The sequence below is a fragment of the Aplidium turbinatum genome, chromosome 8, assembly GCF_918807975.1.
Source record: "Aplidium turbinatum chromosome 8, kaAplTurb1.1, whole genome shotgun sequence".
Taxonomy (NCBI): domain Eukaryota; kingdom Metazoa; phylum Chordata; class Ascidiacea; order Aplousobranchia; family Polyclinidae; genus Aplidium; species Aplidium turbinatum.
This window is the reverse complement of record NC_137479.1, coordinates 12,707,449-12,727,709: the sequence shown is the minus strand read 5'-3', so window position 1 is coordinate 12,727,709 and position 20,261 is coordinate 12,707,449. Positions and strand designations below refer to the sequence as shown.

The 20,261-nt window shown below is 38.1% G+C and overlaps 1 protein-coding gene across 1 annotated transcript; it reads right to left on the bottom strand.

Annotated features, from left to right (window-relative positions):
* Positions 1-266: 266 nt before the first annotated feature.
* LOC145775917 (adipocyte plasma membrane-associated protein-like) lies at positions 267-18,935 on the bottom strand. Its single transcript, XM_082587323.1, has 6 exons — positions 18,637-18,935; positions 16,376-16,578; positions 13,741-13,968; positions 12,808-13,005; positions 1,398-1,545; positions 267-1,112 (listed from the first exon to the last, which is right to left on the bottom strand). Exons 1-6 carry the CDS (start codon positions 18,900-18,902, stop codon positions 920-922), a joined length of 1,236 nt encoding a protein of 411 aa, XP_082443449.1. The 5' UTR covers positions 18,903-18,935; the 3' UTR covers positions 267-919.
* Between the last annotated feature and the right edge of the window lie 1,326 nt (positions 18,936-20,261).

Below are 20,261 nucleotides of genomic sequence, written 5' to 3'. Positions count from 1 at the left end.
GTTAGCTAGTTACCTTCAAGAAGTTGAAATTTATTGCATTTTATCAATATTTTCAGATTCCTGATGAGGGCTTAGGTTAAGCCGAAAACGTTTGAATGTTAAACTATTTTGTAAATATGTAAAAAATATATACTGTTGTAATGCTCAACCCTGCTGTGGTATTGTTGTGTGCCTGTCTTTGGTATTTTGGGAAATTAGAATAAAAACCGACTTTCTGACATTTTTTCATCTCAAACAATTTATTTCAATAAATTTGTTGGGTAAAAATTTAATTTCTATACGCACAATACACAATTACACATGGCTATTATCTTATAAAATATTTTGGCTCTGTGATTTTCATGGTTCCAGTTATTAGCGATTAATTAGCACGGGGCTAAGATAGCACGTGACGTGCTTTCCGCGTACGAAAACAGCTCGTATTAAGGTAAGGTTGAAAGAAAATTGCCCTTTTTATTGTTTAAGACTAAACTTTATTTTTTGATTTTTAAATAACTAGTTTATCTTAGGCTACACAGTTACACACGCATTATTACTCTATTTGGTTTAGCTAGGCCGACTGCTGTAAAAACTCTTGAGATAAGCTTATAACTTTATTTGCAAATTAGATTTATAACAGTGCACAATCAGCTTACAGTACATCACAGTAACATACAATTTACAAGCATAGAGAAACGCTTAAGACGCTCAGTGTTAAGCAATTCAATCTGATTAGTTAGGACCAGCGAAAGATCATAGGCCACAAAGTTTTGGTTATTTTGAGTGTAACATAAATACGCTGAAATTTAGTTAGTCAAAGCTTAAGTTAAATATTTATTGGGAATTAAAGCAAATGATTAGCCAACAACCAAATACCCTTGTGTGAATATATTTTTTAAAGTTAACAAGAGCAGTCCAACATTCAACCGTTTTGAAATCTTTAATCGGTATCTTTTTTATCTAAAATGCTCAGAAAAGGAGCCATGTGCGAGCCCAGAGCCAGTCTTCCGTCGCTTAATGGAGTTGCTTGCGAGAGTCCCAACGTCAATTCTCCATCAGGATCATGAAGAGCTTGCACAATTTCTCCGTTGTCGTTCATCTCAATCAGCATGTTGTAACTCAGATCCAATGTTCTGAATAGAATATGAGTTTTACTATGTGATTGCTTATTGCATTCGGTATGAGCCGAGCGACACATGCAAAAAAAGCGTTAAACGCTGATTGCTAAAAATATAAATTATAAGTTTTTATTTTGAAATTTAAGACAATGATTATGAAAGCGATTGAAGTTTTACAGCGGTTCCAAGATATAGCCCACCTATGGATTGGTAAAAGTTGAGACGTTAAAAGCTATTTTTAGTATGTGAATAAATATTTCTTCAGCTATTCTCGCAGCAAGTTACAGACAATGATCTAACCTCATAATTCCTCCATGTCCCAATAAGCCAGTAATAATTTGTCTCATCACTGGATTTCTTTCCATGAAAGCAAACATGTGATTCCATGGGACTCCACCTGCTATCCAATATGTACCATGCCCAGTTGGTCGAATGTTGTCAGGCATCACTGGAATGTAAAGACAAAGGTATAGTAGCCTATAAGTTTGCATTGTGAGACTCTATGTTAAACTGCCAACAATCATAGCGGTAGATGAGGTGCAAGAGGGGCTGTCGCTCCCCTGCCAAAAAAAACGTCTCGAATTTGGAAAAAACATGTTCAGTTATTCGGGCAAATCAATCTTACCATGATGTTTCGACATCTCACCAGTTTACAAACTTTACATAATTGTTATAATTTATGAAATACATTAATGCTTTCCAATGAATGTAAAAACTATTAACTATAGGCTATTATCGATTTTAGAAACTATTGCATGTGGTAGTCTATTGCGATTTGGGCAGAGTGATAAGTTTCGATTCAACATTTGCAAAATGTAAGTGTAAAAGAACACAATAATTGACGAGCAGAGGTAAGCTTATTTGCTAGCATGTAGGCTATATTTCTTCACGGCTAGAATTCAAAAGACTGTTGGGTACAGGAAACCTTATGAATTTTTTCGCTTTTTTTGCTATAGGCCTACCCCGTAGCCTACTAGTTCTTGGGTCACATCATAAGGAAAGGCGAACTTGAAGATCTATCTTTAAGTAGAAAAATACTAGGAAAACGGTCAAGAGGAGCTCAAAGATTTACATTTTTGCACAATTTTCAACCACATACCAAGAACCCTACTAAAATTTGGCAAGACGCACGAGATCGATCAAACTGGAACATCATTGTACATCGAGGGCTGTATCAGTCATGATACCTACAGAGAGAGAGTAGCCTACTAATGCAATTAATAAAATCATTTGGGCAAAAATGTCTACTTATTTGGACCAATCAAATTTTACCATGAGTTTTCAACATTTTACCAATTTAGAATCTGTGTAGGTCTACAGTGTTGTATTTGAAATAGGCTACATTAACACTTTTTTTAGAATGTAAAATGCAGCATCATCAAGTCTGGAAGCTTTTGTATTTAGTACTGTATTGCAATTTGAGCTGAATGTCAAGCTTCGATCCAGTATCTGCAGAAATTAAATGTAAAAGAATGCATCTGTTCAGCTTTTTTGACTTTTTATCCATAGCCTATCCTACTATTACAGTTATTTGTAAAAAATATTTGGGCAAAAATGTAAAGAAATGATGGTATCAGTAAGCTCCAGAGCAGGAGCTGGAGCTAATTTTGATAAAAGAGAGCTCCGGAACTGGAGCAACTTAACATTAACGCCTGCTCTAAAGCCCTGGGTAAAAGGAAACAAACATAGGCTACGCCATTTCTCGTGCGACGTTTTTGTATGGTGAAGACAGTTTTGTATGTTCGGTGTGAATCTCGCCTTAGACTATAGCCTACACCAGTGCTACTCAAACTTTTTTATGCCGTGTACCGGCTGAGCACCTTCAATCACTTGGCGTCCCGGTCAATTTGCGAAAAAAGACAAGGGCAAAGTCATTATTACTTTTGTAACAAATAACTTACACAAAAAAACAAGTAAAGAAACACTTTTATTAATGGTCTTTCGAATTTTGATGCGAAGTGTGCGCTTGCTCATTTGCAACCAGCTTATCCAATTGCGGTTCAATGGAAGACAATGCTACTCGAAGAGGAGCATGGATATCCAACGCGTTTCTGTGTTTTCCTTTTAAACAGCTCATGGTAGAAAAGCCGGCTTCACATAGATATGTAGAAGGGAATGGAAGCAGTGTTTTAATAGCCATGGTACACACTACACAGCCTCGGATATTCTGCTTTTATTTTGACCCAGAAGCTTGCAAGGGAGTTTGATTCAAAAGATTTTCGCAAACCTTCATCAGCAGATAGATCCAATAATTTATCTTTTAAATCGACACTTATATTTAACTCTTCTACGTTTACAGTTGGTGCAAATGGGTTTCGAATCCATTTATTTCCTCTTCGTGGATCTTTTTGTTCTGGAAAATAATGTTGAATACGTTCCACCAAATTTGACAAATGTTCTGTGGTAGTATCTTGAACACAGTTTACGTCCAAATCAGGGCCGTAGCCAGACCGCAGAGCAAGGGGGGCCAACTTTTTGTCAGGGGCGCCAAAAAAATTTAAATAATTTGGGCATTTTAACTTCTTAAATACCCGTATCCACAAAAATTGCAATATATCAGATTAGTGTTAAAATCAACGCTGGTCTCTTATTTTATCCGCTATAGTTAAATCACGGCAACCATATTACAATGACCAACATAACACAGCAATTGTTGGCTTGTTGTATAAATAGCGGTACTTGTTATGAGCAAAAAGTTTAACTGGCTCGAAGAAGCTAGTGCCGAGGATTATGATATATATGATTAGATTCCGCCTATACATCCGTGAGCTAGTCTATTGCAATTGCAGTCGCGGATGTTTGGATGCAAACCGTCTCACAAACAAGTCTAAATCGATAAATTTCGATACAAAATGTTCAAAGGCCATAAGCACCAAGTTTGCCTGTCTTGGTTGTAACATGCTCCGTCTAGTGCAGTGGTTCTTAACCAGGGGTACGTGTACCCCTTGGGGGTACGAAGCACCAAAGCAGGGGGTACGACGTGCAGTGTGAAATTATACGCTTTTTAGGCATATGTGTGAAGAATGCGTAACAAGTCACTTTTGTATATGTCTATATACTGGAGAGGTTTCTATTTCTCAGGGATGGATGCAAGACCCATTTATTTTCAGCCTACATTCTATGGATGATAATGACCAAATGAAAGACCATCTTATTGAAATGAAAGCTAGTAGTAAAAGCAAAATGGAGTTTGATCCAATGCAGTTCGATGCCTCCTGGTGTGCACAACTCAACACATTTCCCCAGTTAGAAAAAAAACTTTAGAAATCCTTGTGTGCTTTTTGCAACAACCTACCCATGTGAAACTGGGTTAACTCTTATAAACATCAAACTATGTCGGGCAATCGTTTGGATCCAAGAGATAGTAGGCCTATGCGTGTGTCTATCTCAAAGAAAGTACCTCGTTTCAACATAATCATTGACAAAAAGCAGCAACAAAAAAGCCATTCGTAGATTGACTGATAAATCTTGTTGAACTTACAAGACTGTTTTTAATGCATACATTCAACACGTAAGTTATAAATACACTGAGTTTAATTCCTATTATTACAATTTTATTTGCTTCCGTTGACCATTGTAGACAGGAAGTACGAGAAAATTTCATGAAAGCTCAAAGGGTACGAGCGCTAAAAAGGTTAAGAAACACTGAGTGTCAACCCTCGTTAACACTGAGAATCCACACTCACAAAACGGCAGTGCTAGATCCAAATGTAGCAATATCTGCTGCAAGGTTGAACACTTCACAGATCAGAAAACTAGAAACAAAATTTATTTACACTGATTGGATTGAAGAGAAAAAATAAACACTGCTTAAAAGATTACGGTTTATATTTTGTATGCGTTGTCTTCAAAAACCACTTGCTTTACCACTGCACATTTTGCGATTTATCACTGCACAAATTTGGTTTATCACTGCACAAATTGGTTATCACTGACCCTTAGAATTAGGTATGGTACCGAGAATAGCGACAGCTGATATCAAATAGCCTAATTTGTACCGGTTTGTAGGCCTTCTGGAAAACCATTCCTTCTTTGTTAGGTTATCATTCTTTCCCAAAACATTTCCATTTTGCACAGTTTCTGACATTTTTCTACCAACCTAACACGTGTTGGCCTTGGTTGAATTGAACATGTTGAGGTTGCCAAAGGAGGGAGTAGGGGGGGGGGGGGGCGAAATTGTTTAATCATCTTATAGCTGTTAACTAAACAAAACAATTGTAGTTAATTGGGCCTAGGTTGGAGCTCTACAACGGGAAAGATGGGAAAAATCCTTTTAATTGTAGCTGTTGCTCGAGAATGTTGGGATTTTTCCAGGGGAGGCAAAATTTTTTTCAGGGGGGGGGCGAGGCCCCCCTGGCCCCCGGCTGGCTACGGGCCTGGTCCAAATTGTCTCCAGCATCGTCAATAACAGTAGCTAACTTAGGAAACATGTTGTAACAATTGTTCGAGACTCGAATCTTTCACGTTTTCAGCTTTCGTTGCATGCCGCATCAATTTTATCTGCTGTTGCAAAAAGTGAAGCATTTTTTCCTTGCATTGAAGTGTTAAGGCCAATCATAATAACGAAAATGTCAGTTATGTAAGCTAGCAAAGCAAGCCATTGTTCATCTAGAAATAGCTTCGCCCAATCTGGCTTTCTGTCACGTAAAAATACTGCCAGTTCGTTTCGGAGCTCATATACGCGTGATAAAACTTTTCCCCTCGACAGCCAAAGCAAACTAGAATGAAATAATAGTTGCCTGTGATCTGCTTGCATATCGTCGCATAAAAGGGCAAATAGTCTTGAATTAACTGCACTTTCTTTGATATAATTAACAATTTTTACGACCTCGCAAAGCACATCATTTAACTTCATTGACAATTTCTTGGTTGCAAGACTTTCCCTATAAATTATTATATAGACGTTCTGATCAACATAAAACAAATTACTCAATTTGCAATTTCTCCTAACTGACCGAGTACCAGCAGCCAAGTGCTCGCGTACCGGCGTTTGAGTAGCACTGGCCTACACCACCTCAGAGATTATGAGTAATGTTGCGTTTTTAAGAGTGTATTGGAAAGACAAAATTTGGGAAAATTTTGTTCGCTGCCCAAATTTTTTGCTCTCCTACGACTATGCCAACAATTGCAAAGTTATGGTAGAAATTATGAAAAAAAAGGGCTAAAGTTTAAATGAAAACCTGCCCATAGCCTATGTGGCAAAGATAAAACTTGATAAAAAAGTTTTCAAACTTTAAACAACATCTTTCTAGTTTTCTACAATATATTACTAACACTACAAAACCAATGCTCAAGGCCAAGCAAAAAAGTCAACCAGAGCGAAACCAATGATAGCTGCTGCTCTCCTAAAAACTTTAACAGCGTATTGCACCCTCGATGTAATCTTCAAAAGAGCAGTGATGTACGCGCATACAAAAAGTATTGACGCCGTCAACGTAAACGCAAACGTTCGAAAACCATACGCCGTATGCGTCAACGTAACTTGTAAAAAAAGTTGGTGGCGTCAGCGTCAGCGCATAGGCTACACCAGCGTAAACTCATTTTGTTTGCTAGGTGCCAAACATTCACACGGTATAAACCACTCGAAACAAACAAGTTTTATTTTGAATTTCCACGAAGAAACACAAGCATCTAAAAGTGTTCATCTGACATTTTGCTGCGTTTTGGTTTCAATATGTCTTTTCTCATTGAAAACATTCTTTCAACTGCAGCGCTGGAAGGTATTGGCGTGTTGTAGCGAAAAAAAAGACATTAAAAAGTATGCGTTGACGCTATGCGCTAAAAAACCGCAAAAACTTTACGGCGTAGCCTCAAGCGACAACTATCCAAAAAAATGTGGCCGTAAGCGTTAGCGCAAACAAAAAGTCTACGCCGCAAGTCTACGGCGTAGAATTTGCGGCGTATACGTAGGCTACATCTCTGCAAAAGAGACTTATTCAACTATAATCTCGGAGATAGAATCAAATATAATCTAATTGAACAAAACCCGTCGGACGATCCCGCAATGGCGAAATAGGCTGCATTAAGGTTTTTTTTTTTAGCACAGTGACAATTTTATCTGATTTAATTCTAATTTTCTTTAGACAGAAGTAGTAGCCCATGTACGTAGGTTTTCAAACGTAAATTTTCGACATAGGCTACACGTATCTTGTAAATCAAAAATCAAAAAATAGTTTTCGATTGGAGATTTGATTCCAATCGATAAAAACTACAGTGTTTAAAAACATAGGCTATACTGTACAATGTTAGGGTGGAGTGAATTTCACTTTATGTTTTGGATTTTGATTTAAGGTGTTGTAATGTTGTCTTTGGGCCTAAAAAACAACCCTGAACATAATTTTGGTTCTCCTACCCCTAAATTGACCCTCCTACCTGAAGTCAAAGGTCACGTGAGGTCAAAATTGCTCTATCTCCACTTCTACTGGAGCTACAAATCTGTTTAATGGCTGAAAAGATTCAGAAGACCCATATTTCTATCTGTTCTAAGAGAACTTTTTCTTCTATTGCTAGTAGAACTTGACTAAACAGCAAAAATACAGTTTTTGTGGTATTTTTGCTTATACAACATTATAGTTAACGAACTTCAACAGCCAAAATACTAAATTTCAGCAATTGGTTGGATTGTTATGTAAGAATCACAAAGCTTTTCACAAAGCACCGGAAAATAACGACCTGCAAAAAAAATTGTCAATTATAGGCTCAGATGAAACCACAATTATGACAGGTAAACACCATTGCAGCCTTGCCACATTAGAAGAGTTGCTGCAAACACCTTCGCAATAGGTCATCTGTCTCCTGCATACCAACGAACTGCCTCTCAGGCATGTCTTTAAGCACTTGGATGGAGTCTCTTTAAACTCCGACTCGTTTTCAGGCCCAATTGACAAAGAGCTAAATGGTTTAGTGTCTGATTGGCATGTGGTTAAGTTTAAGCCATTATCTTCTATTGAATTTCCTCAATTGCCAAAAGAAGTTATGGAAAGTTTGAGTTCCGATTAATTTTATGCATAGGCCTACCAAATTTGTTTGGTTGTCATATCTGGAAAACTTGAGAATGACTTAGCACAGTTTGAAGTAGATGGCTTGTCACATGCAAGATGCTTGACACTTGCATGTCACATTTTGAGATACAACACTTCCCAAACAAAGCCGAGCAAAATTTTGAGAATTCTGGTAGAATTTTGTTTAAAAGTCTACTTCCCAAGTTGGTTTGATATCAAGCTTAACTCTAAAATAAATAAAGTAGCTGTCAACTATTTTCGCATGCTCAAACGAATCAACCAATTTCCCTAGAAGCGAGCAAGAGACATTGCATCAAAAACTTTGATACGTAATGGCTTTTCAGCTCACCCCGAAAACATTCTTCTTTCGATGATGGCTGACGATGATGATACAATTCGATCGCAAGCTGTCAATATTGTGCTGTCGCTACGCAGAAGCAAAAATGTTGAAATGATTCCAGGTGATGAAAGTGCAAAGGCGAAATCTATTGCAGAGAGGACAGTAACTGTTCGAAAATTTATCATACTGGAAATCAATATCAACGCCGAGTTCTACCACAACATAGTAAATTTTGATGAAATTCATGTCACAGGAACCTCCCGCAACCAAAGTCATGAATGATGATGCAATACAAAATTTCAAAACAAACAAGCTTGAACTTGATCACCCATGCCACAATCAAGCTGTAAGTGTAAAGCGTCATGTGAAGCTCGTAACAGAAGCTTTCATTCATGTGGCTGGGTTCGAAAGACGGGATGGTGTGATCTGGCAAAAGATCAAATCACGGAAGTTGATGCCCTCTTTCAACACCAAAAAGCAATTTTACTGCTGAATACGATTGCATAAAAACCACTTGTTTTTTCGTTATAATTACCAGAGGCATAACGGAAACCTAAATATGAGGGAGGCAAAATATTTTGTGACATTTTTTGAAATGTTTAAAAGTGCAGTTGGATTTTCATTTACAAACAATGGGATTTTCATTAGGTGCTGCTTGACTTGAAGACCTGTCGGTGGTCTCTTCGCAGCCTTCCCGTTGTTGCTGGTTAGTTCATGCTCAATTTAAATTTTGATTGTTTGTGTAATAATTATTATTGTACGTAGTGTGACTTGTTGGCAAAAACTGTATCTCTCTCTCAATAATTTCATGCCTTTCAACCATTGAAATGTCATCTTAAAGTGCCTCTGACAGGAAAATAAATTCGCTAAATTTACCTAAGATATCAAACAGATGACACTAACAAACTTTCCTGACCAGCAAATCGTAAAAAATATCACCAGGCTACTAAGTTATACGCTTGTAAACTTTCGTTCAATTTCGGCGAATCCGGCACTCATTCAATTGCGAAAATAAAAACGGCAACACCGCTGTGACGTCACCATGGGTGGGAAGCATACTTTTTTTCTCTGTGGTGAGTTGGTAAGGTATGGTACGACTACTGCAAAGCGTCAATGTGTGGGGCTCTGTTGGTCTAAAGAATGTGCAAAATGAGAATTACCGAAATGAAAAAGTCAACTTATTGTTACTATCAGGCTTAGTAAATCAAATAGGTTGAGTTTATTTTTATCAAACAACATCTCAATTCAATTGAAATTGCAGTTTTTCTAAACTCTTGTAGGGCTACAATTTTGATACTTTTTTATTTGTCCTAATCTGGCTATAGCCATTTGCAGTGTAACAGCAGTATCTCACAAACAGTACTCTTAATTTATGGTTGAGGTAATGCCTGCAAATTGCTGTTTTTGTGACAGTGTCGTGACAAAGACGTGTGTTATCTTTTCACGCTTTCAAACAAAACAAGGTGCTGAGAAGAAAATAGTCAAAGTTTTCTTCAAGTGTTCGAAAGTGGGATGGGCCACACAAAACTAGTCGTATATGTTCTCTTCTCTTCACTGGAGATGATTTTGTTAACACCACCAACCCGATTTGGATCTTCCCAGCAGTGCCGGTCTTTGGGATGTGCAAACCGTGCGATCGCACAGGGCCCGCAAATTAGGGGGCCCGCAATTTACTCAGAAAATGCAGTAATTTTGTCATTTTCAATGGAAAAATTCAACAAGTGAATTCAGCAAAGGAATTCGCAACAAGAAAACATAGAGACTCAACGAATTCAACCTATTTCGTCGCCTGAATATTTCGTACCCTGAAAAGATCGAGAAAAAAAACGACATGGCCGAAATCGCTGATCGGAGTTGCCGCAAACATTTCAAAATTTCTCGATCTTTTCAGGGGACGAAATAAGTCGAAATTTAATTTTGTTACACGATTTCAGGGGACGAAATAGGTTGCATCCAGACTCAACATATTGTAGAGACATAGCTTTATTTCCGAAAAATGCCAAAGAAAGCATGATTTTATCCTTTTGCTATGCCACCGGACAGCACCATTTCACAGTAATATTCATACCTAAATTTTTGTTGAACATGCTCTCAGAATGTCCCAAATTCAAAGTAATTTTTCAAAATTTTCTGGGGGAGGCCTCCCAGACCCCCCGCCGCTGGTTGTCGTCTTTGACGATCACGCCGCCACCGCCGCCACCGCCGCCCCTCCCCTTTCAAAGTACCTAGCTACGCCACTGAATTGGATTATTGTCATTGGGGCCCGCAAAAGCATATTCCGCACAGGGCCCGAAAAACCCTAAAACCGGCACTGTTCCCAGCAATGAGTGGCGTGCTGGGAACTCTAGGTGGTGCGTTTGCCACAAGTGAGAGTCTATTCCCCAGCCCAATGAATGTGCATGCTGCCATGAAGTGCCACAGACGAAAGCACTTTTGAAGAAAGACGCATCTAGCTGTGCTACCAATTTGACCGATTTTGAGGCACACTCACATCCTGCAGTTCTGGGTACTGTTTTTTATGAGGAGCAGGAAGAACTGGAGAAAAAACAATAAACCTAAAGGAGAAAACGGAGATCTATCAAAAGAGTAAGGATGTTACATTAGGCTAAAAATACCCTAAACGCTAAAGAATGCACACTAAAAGAAGTGGTTTTATTTCCTTGCAGGCAGTATCAGTAATTAGTCGCTTACAGGCATGTATTGGAGTGGATACTACGAAGTGATGCTCTAGGAAGCAACGATTTGATTGTGCTGCCGTCATGCATTGTTTGGCGAATCCGAAACAATTTTCCAAGTCCAGATGGCCGTTACACCGGATTTCAATGGACAACTGAAGGCACATTACGAGAGAGAGAGAGAAAATTTTTATTTATTCATAAATAGTGATGAATGATGATGAATTGAATATGAATGATGATTCGTACGATTTCTTCATTTTTCACTTCAAGTATATTTTAGGTTTTGTAGGAACGTATCCAGTACAGTTTTATCAAACTGTACAAAACAATAAATCTTTGAAAAAAGCAACCGCTTGTACCAACTCCGACCAAACTGTGATCCACCAATTACATCTAGAAAGCATTTGTTTTGTTCGTAGCTCACGACGCCCACCCAGGATGACGTAACACCACCAAAGTCGTCCCAGAGCAGTGAAATATGGAATTTCGCCAGTGGTGGCGCTGCGAAGCAGTCGTTTTGTATAAATTTCGCCCTAACCAGTCGAGCTTCGAGGTTAAGGTTAAAAAGTTCGCTAAGCATAATTCTGCGCTAGGAAATGCTTAGAGAAGTTGCTATACTTGGATTCAACCTATCAGGAGCACTTTAAATGCATCAAAACCTTAATTTCATACTTAGTTCAAACTTCAGTTCCTCATCAATGCTACAGATAAGAATATTTTGATGTTCAATACACTTATTCTCAAACAACAATCCAACCAATAGCTGAAATTTAGTATTTTGGCTGTTGAAGTTCGTTAACTATAATGTTGATTATGCAAAAATACCACAAAAACTGTATTTTTGCTGTTTAGTCAAATTCTACTAGCAATAGAAGAAAAAGTTCTCTTAGAATAGATAGAAATATGGGTCTTCTGAATCTTTTAAGCCATTAAACAGGATTATAGCACCAGTAGAAGTGGAGATAGAGCAATTTTGACCTCACGTGACCTTTGACCTCAGGTAGGAGGGTCAATTTAGGGGCAGGAGAACCAAAATTATGTTCAGGGTTGTTTTTTAGGCCCAAAGACAACATTACAACACCTTAAATCAAAATCCAAAACATTAAGTGAAATTCACTCCACCCTACTGTACATTGTACTGTAATTTTAGCAAAAGAGAATTAATTTAAAGTTTTTATTGACGCGTAAAAGCCTATTGCAGCAGCAATTTTCTGATGTAGGCTACTGTATAACAGTAAATCACATTGTCAATGTCTGTATCTGAGACTTGGATTACAGTAATTCATTTTGTTATTATAACTTACTATCATTATTTAACAAACACCCCATCAAATGTCGGTCTGCCACGATTGCTCAGTTGGTTAGCGCGTGACTTCTGGAATGAAAAAGCTTCAAGATCAAGCGGCCCTGGTTCGACTCTCGGGGTGAGCGCTTGTGCAACCCACGTTAAGGACTGCTCTTCATTCAGCGGAATCTAATGGATGGAATAATTCCCTGGTAACAAGACTTCAACAATCAGAACCTTCACTCTGTCAATTTCGGCGGCCGGGCCTGTGTCAGTGATTCAAAGCCTCTACAGTCTACAAAAAAAAAAAAAAAAAAAGTATGCGAAACTGCAAGGATTAAGCTCTGCAAGAAGCTTTCTCAGTCCGAGGATAAAGATTCAATCAATCAATCAAACAAATTCTCACCGGGAACATCAATAAATCTCAATGTTTTCCAAGTGGACAAGTCTATGATTCTTATTCTGTATCGAAACGTTTCGGGAACAAACAAATACTTTTCGTCGCTGGAAAGCTCGATTCCATTTGCAAAGCAAAGCTCAGAAGCAACAAGTCGAATTTCTTTGGTCTTTACGTTATATTGCATCACACGACCGTCACATACCCCTGAGATGCAACAGTGAAAAATTTAGTTATACCAGAGCTAATTTGGACAAGCACAAGTATGAAGTATGTAGGGTAGTATGCACTTTTGTCGTATAACTTACTATAAATAACTTATCTGATTTGTAGCCTGTTTACTGCAAACTGCTGGAAACGTCCGTTTCATTGAAAACATGAAGTATTAAAGCCTACCACATTTTTTGTTGTTGTTTGCAGTTTTTGTCTGTTCTTATAGCTTACTAGCTCAGTGGTTACGCGTATGACTCAATAAGCGCTTGTTCGGCTCTCGGGATGTGTGTTTGAGCAACGCACTTCAGGACCGTCTCTCCATTCAGCGGCACCTAGTGGATGGAATAATTCTCCTGCAACAACACTTCCACAACAATCGGAAACTCCACTCTGTCAATTTTGGTGACCAGGCCTGTGTCGTGGTTCAAAGCCTATACGAGTATGTGAAACTGCCAAGATTAAGCTTTCAAAAAAGCTTCCCCAGTCTGCTGATAAAGATCAAATCAATCAATAGAGTCGTTTGTATTTGAAGCTAGAAAGCGTAATCACAGGGCCCACCGCCAAGCTAAATGTTATAACTAAGTCTATCAGCTAAAGGTATGTAAGCCATGTAAGGCATTTATTCCATTCCAAAGGTATGACAAGCTTCAGTCCGGGAAGTGCATGGTGGTGAGATATGTTATCCTACTTTGTTAACAGCTAGCCTACACACGAAAGACAGAAACTAACCTTCAGTGAATATATACAACAGGTTATTCATTTGGTACTTGGAAGATGAATCAGAAAAATACATAAAATTTCCATCTTTTGTAATTAAAACGTCGTTTGTAAAACCCATTGGAGGGTTAACATCTTGAACGGAAAGCATCATATCCACATTTCGAGTTTTCAAGTGAACTTTATAGATCCCGTATCCAGCATCGGCCACATACAGAGCTTCCTTTGTCAAGCGCAAACCTGTGAACTTTGTTATTAAATCATTGCTGAGTTTTGTTACATTGTAAAAGCGGTTTAGTGGGCCTTGAGTGAGTGGTTTTATGTGAGTGTTGTGTTGATTTCTTAGATGTAGTGCTAAATGAATAAGTTTGGATCTAACTTAGCAATTCTAAACCACTAAATGTTTGGTGGTGACCTCAAGTTATTGATTGATTGGTTTGTTTTGTTGTGCAATATCATAACAGTAAAATCATTAAATGATGCAGGCATGCAGCACGCTTACCGAACACAATTGAAACAAAGAAAAATAACAAATGTAGGCTACACTGCATCGTTGAAGTAAGTAAATCACAACGGGAAGCTGCGAAGTGACCATGACGGCAGGGGCGCCGGAAGCGGGGGGGCAGGGGGGGCGGATGCCCCCCCTGCCCTCAAATTTTCTGCAGATGGAGGGGCAGGGGGGGCAATGGTGCCCTTTTAAAGTCATGTAAGCAACTGCACATTTTGCAACATAACAAGTTCTGCTATTCGCTTTTAGCCTAATAATAATCTTTCATTTTTGCCTCAAATAATATTTACGGCAGAAAATTTTGCAACACAGTACAGGCCTTAAAACTCGTTTTTTTTTCGGAAGCTCCTTCTCGGCGGCCAAATCTGTGTGCTTGGAGGCCAAAATACAAAATAAAAATAACGATAGCACAAGTAAATAGAATTAAACTTGCAACAATATTAAAATGATCACTTAGCGTTGTTGAAGTCTGGGCCTGGGCGACGTCCTACAATAGAATCGTCGCACCGCGCAATAACTGCTTTATCGGGATTGTAATCCAGTACTGCGGGACCATCTAACGACACTCGCACGAGTGTCTCCAATGTGGCTGATTTTAAAGAAGTTCGCCATTCCCCTAGAATTCTTTTTAGCAACGAAAAACAACGCTCGACATGATTGTGTTGACGATGACGGCAAGGTAATAAAATAAGTATTTCAATGATGTGAAGGACATTACTAAAAGAAGCATAATTTTTGCAAAATATGATCAAAAAATGTTTTCCCCTTGGATGTCAACTAACCTAGTTCTCCTTTTTAACAACGATTCAATGTCCGACAACATCGAATCGACATAAAAACGACAATATTGCCAGCCGATGTAAATTAGCACTTCGGATTAAGACTTTGTTAAGATAAACGTCGAGAATTACAAACAAGACTTACAGCGCTGGTGATTGCAGCTGGATATATTCCATCAATAACAAATATCCCCGCATAATGCAACAGTGGCGATTATGACTCGCTGACCTAATTTTGCGTCACTCTTTGATACTACATATTTTCGACAATTAATCCACGACCATTCTATTGCAAAATTAAATAATTGGTTAGAAGAGACCGGCGGCCAAACTTGGCCGATTGAAGAGGTAGCACCGGCGGTCATTCAAGCACTACTTAGCGGCCATGGCCGCAGGCTGCTTTAAGGCTTGACAGTAGGTTACATCATTATAACATAGCATGATGCCCTTCTTTGTATACTGGACACTTGTATGCTATCATTACTCAATACAAGTAAAACTCGGTTAATCCGGATTCGATTTGACCGGCGATTCCATCCGGATTAGGCGAAGATCCGGATTAACCGATGACGGTTCTATCAAGCCTGACTCATTTGTACTTCCAGTTTCATCCGGTTTAGGCAAAGATCCGGATTAACCGAATCCGGATTAACCGAGTTCTACTGTACATAGTGAGCTGATAGATTAGCATTATCGCTATATCTTAAAACTTGACAAAAAATTTGCCTTTTAGTAAAAAAAGTGCCTTTTTTCGTAATCTTGCCCCCCCAGTCAAAAATCGTTCCGGCGCCCCTGCATGACGGTCTTCGAGTCAAGCAGCCACCCTCAGCCAAGTCGATGATAAACATTTAGTAAACATTACACTAAAATATCTACACTAGCAACAAAGAGTCAAGACAGAAACAAACTTGCATCGATGATATGCAAAATTACAAGTTCCAATATTAGGTGTTGATAGTCAACGATTAAAAGCTTAAAGAGTATCAATTGTAGGCTTAATAAAAGCAATTATTTTGGGGAATTTCTGTTAGACAAAAATAATTTAAAAAAGGCATTAGAAATATTGTCAGCCGTTTTAAAACCAAACGCTGTTCCAGGTCTTTCAGAAGTCGGTGGAAAATAACTTTTTCTAATTTGACGTTAGGCTACAGGTTAATCATTGATGCTTCATAAATAGTATCCAGACTTGGAGATTATTATGGTCACTCAATATATTGTTTTCTATCTGATTCCATAAAAACATCAAATTCCATCTCCAGGTGGCCATGATATAACACTGAAATATTGGAGGGCAATTGTGCAATACCCATGCTATCCAGTAATTTTGTCCTATTCCCTACTCCAAGCAACTGCAGCCCACCTAATGGTCGACCACGATTTTGATCCTTAAATGCATTCGGAACACCCGGAATCACTCCGGATGTTACATTTGTTATTTTTCCTGCACCAATTCTTCCAGAGCTAGAAGAAGCTATTTTAACAATTCTCCCATCTATGAGACCCGTGTAAAGATTTCCATTGTGATCCTCTACGATCGATTCCGGTCCGGTCAAGCCAAAAATTCTACACAAAACAGCATACAACTATTTAATTAGTAAATGATTTGTACTACAATAGGTCCATGCTGCAGAATACTAAGCAATTCACAACCAAATAAATTATGAAGCAATATAACTTTTTTACACTTGTATGTTAGTTCGTTTTCGCTGAACGTTGTAGGCTAGCTATACCAAACTAGGTTTATAAACTATCTTCGTTACGATAATACGGTAGGGTTGTTAGATACAATACGATATTGAATTTTCAAAACCTAAGCATTTTTTATATTTTGAGCTCGAAACAACAACGAAACACTTTTTGCGTTTATTTCCATTAAAATAATTGTTTTCGAACAATTCTTGAAGTAAAGATCAAAGGCAACCTTTTGTAGGCCTATTGAATCTTGGTGTAGTTAGACTATTTGCAGTCTTTGGATTTTGAGAAATTGCCTTTAGTTATTGATAAATCTATTAAAAACTACTTCAAAAAAACAAAAAGTTGGTATGAAATGATATTCCTTTCGCAGAGAATTAATTTAGTTATGGATTTAAAAGGCTTTAATAAAACAATAAGCTTTGTAGTTTCAGCCTTGCTAATTGCTGTTGCCAAACTGATAACTTTCTATTGATCAGGAAATGGCTAAGATCTAATTCTAACCTACGGTCTTTGATATATTCAGTAGGCCTATCTCTTTCACACATATTATCTCACTTGCTACTGAAAGTTCAGAGACGAGACAGGCTGACACCAAACTCTCATAAACGGAGAAGGTCGTTGCAAAGATTGCGTGAGATGCGAAAACCAATCACATAGAGTCTGACCTTTGGCTGCCCTGTCCATCAGATGACCTGACAAGAAATTGGCTTTCAGACCTCCTGTTATTCCGCTGAAAACAGTTGTTTAAACTTAGGCGGCTTTCTACTTCATACAAAGACGATTCCTTCATGTTAAAAACCATTACTTCGGCTATGCCCTGCAATACAGACTTTAATATAGGTACTAATTGTAGTGTTATGCCCTGAGACGCCACGCAATGGTAATTACGCAGCACTGTGCGCGTAGGCTACCTGCCGTTGGGCGACGCAAGGACTGCTACGTGAGCGATGACTGAGGTTTTTGTGATTCATTCGAGACTAACACAACACTAATCAAGCAAGTTTATTTCGGCATAGCTTCAGCAGCTACATATTCACTTCACTGTACAACAGTCAAAAGCGTAACGTATTATTTTTATTCAAAGGGAAGTTACACCATGAAGGCACCAAAGAAACCATGCGGTTATCTAAGTCAAGGTGCCCCCACAATATGCAAAACATACAGCCAACTTTTCCATTAAAGAAAAAAAACATGGCACTAAAGGTTGTTTGACAAACACACTTTTAAATCACTGTTATGATAAACAAAAGTTCAACTAAGTTTTTCAGTCCCAAGGTTTACATCTGACCTCTAAGAATGAGCTGTGAACTATTCAAAAATTAGTTTAAAAATAACATTGTTTTTGGTAGACATCTTTACTACAAATCACAAAAAAATAGAACATGTGACAAAGTTGCTTTGGTTTAATCAGGGATATCTAAAGAAGGGGATGCGAAGGCTCACAGTGATTGCCTTATTCTTATGACACTACCAGGGCGTTAGTATAATAGCGCGTGACATGCGGTTCTTTTCAAAATTGCAGAAAGTTTTGTAGTGCAGCTGGTACAGTCAGCTACAAAAGACAGTTAATAAATGATATGTTAAGCATATTTAAAAAATACTTGTTTGGAAAGACAGTTGAAAAGTTACCAGTAAGCCGTTTTTCTTAACAAAACCTTTGCAGTAGGCTAGATGTAAAGCAAGTATACGGGTAGTTCAATTAACAAGTAACCATGAGCATGCAGTGAGTATCCAGGCCTGATGCTAATTAATAGCGTAATGCAGGTTATCATAGCAAGATTTATTAAACTACTATCGGTGCCAATTGTCATTTTACGGTAAACAGGGATTATTTACGGTAAACAGAAGCCCTTCTGCTGTCAGGCGTATCAAAAACCTTCGTATCCCCTTCTTTAGATATCCATGGGTTTAATGCAAAACTCTTACTTGGAGCCGTGCGACAGCCTTCTGTTTGGAAGAAAAGGACCAGTCAAGTCTACACGCACAGAAAAGTCTTTGAGCGGAATTGAAGTGAATGGAGCATTGTAATAGCCAACTGTGGCAATAACCAGAGTGGCACATATGCAAAACAGCAATCCAATAAAGCATTTTGTCAAGCAACTGTGCTCTCTTCCATTTGGTTTCACTGCACTGTCAGGTTGCAATGATGGCTTAGGTTCAAAACGCACTTTTCTCTGTCTTAATCCGCTCATGTTGAACAAGCTACAGGCCTAAGCATGCGCTGTTGCTCGTCGCCGAGTATGTGCTGTAAGTATTCTGTTGAGCATAACCGAGTACAGGGCAGACAGGGATGACAATATTTACTTTTCGCAAACTGTTTTTTGTTTGCTGAGGTAAGTTGATTTGTGTCAATATTCTTAAGCATCATTTATTGTAGGTTTTTTGACATTCAATAGATACAAATGGATCATTTACAATGAAATTCTATTCAGTAATGCTCGAACAGCTGACGATCTTTATCGATGAGGCTATCAAAACACATCAATTTGTCTATACTGCAAAAAAAGCAAGAAAACTGTTAATCAAGTGAACAAAAAAATAACGAAATACATGTAGCTCCCCACAAAGTGAAAATTACATGGCTTTAGAGTTTTTTTTTTTGGTAACTACGGGCGGAGGCCAATCTTTTGATCTTCCGATCTCCTCAGCGTAGTAGAATGAAAGTAGAGAGTTGTCTTGAAGTTTTGAGATAATGGTTTCCAAGAGTGATTAAAAAAACGATGGGAATTGATTTAATTTCTAGTTGTAAATAGGCTACAATGACGATTCGCTAAAGTCCAAATTAAAAATCAATTCTGACTAGCTCATTAATCATCACTGTTGAAAACCATCATCTCATCCGAAACTGCAATACAACTCTCTACTTTCATTTTAGTACCCTGAAGAGATCGGAAGATTGAACTATTGGTCACTGTCCTTAGTTTACTTTTAACAATGTCTTTTTATACATTAACTTTAAAGAAACAAAAAAAAAGTCAAAAATCATGTGATTTTCACTTTGTGTGGAGCAACATTTACTTTAGAGGTTACCGTTATTTTTTTATTCATGTGTTGATTTATGCATATCAGTTTGTTGTTTGTATTCTCTGTGGATCCTTGTATCATGGGCCAATCCTATAAATGTTTGCCGGTACACCCCTTCATTTTCTTTGAATTTTAAAACGGCTGATTACGTGATTTCATACCGTCTAATGTCTATGGGCTGCACCACTCAATGCTTTCAACACAGTTTGCTATAATGCAAAAATATATTCAAAAACTAGCTAAAAGAAAACGTGCTTTAAGTGTGATAATGCCATACGAAACTTCTACTAGGCTACTATTGTAGAATATGTAGGGTAGCCTACAGTAGCCTATGCAATAGATTGAGTTTATTGTAAGGAAGTTCAGAGCAAAGCAGGTCAATTTCAATGTGTTCAAGCAAATTTGTTTTAGCCTACTCAGATGCAATCATTTCAAAAAATACTTCAGAGCACGTTGTGGTTGTGATGTGGCAATGGCAAGTTTTTTGCTTGCTGCGTTGGTCTACGCTTTGCACTACGTTTGCACTA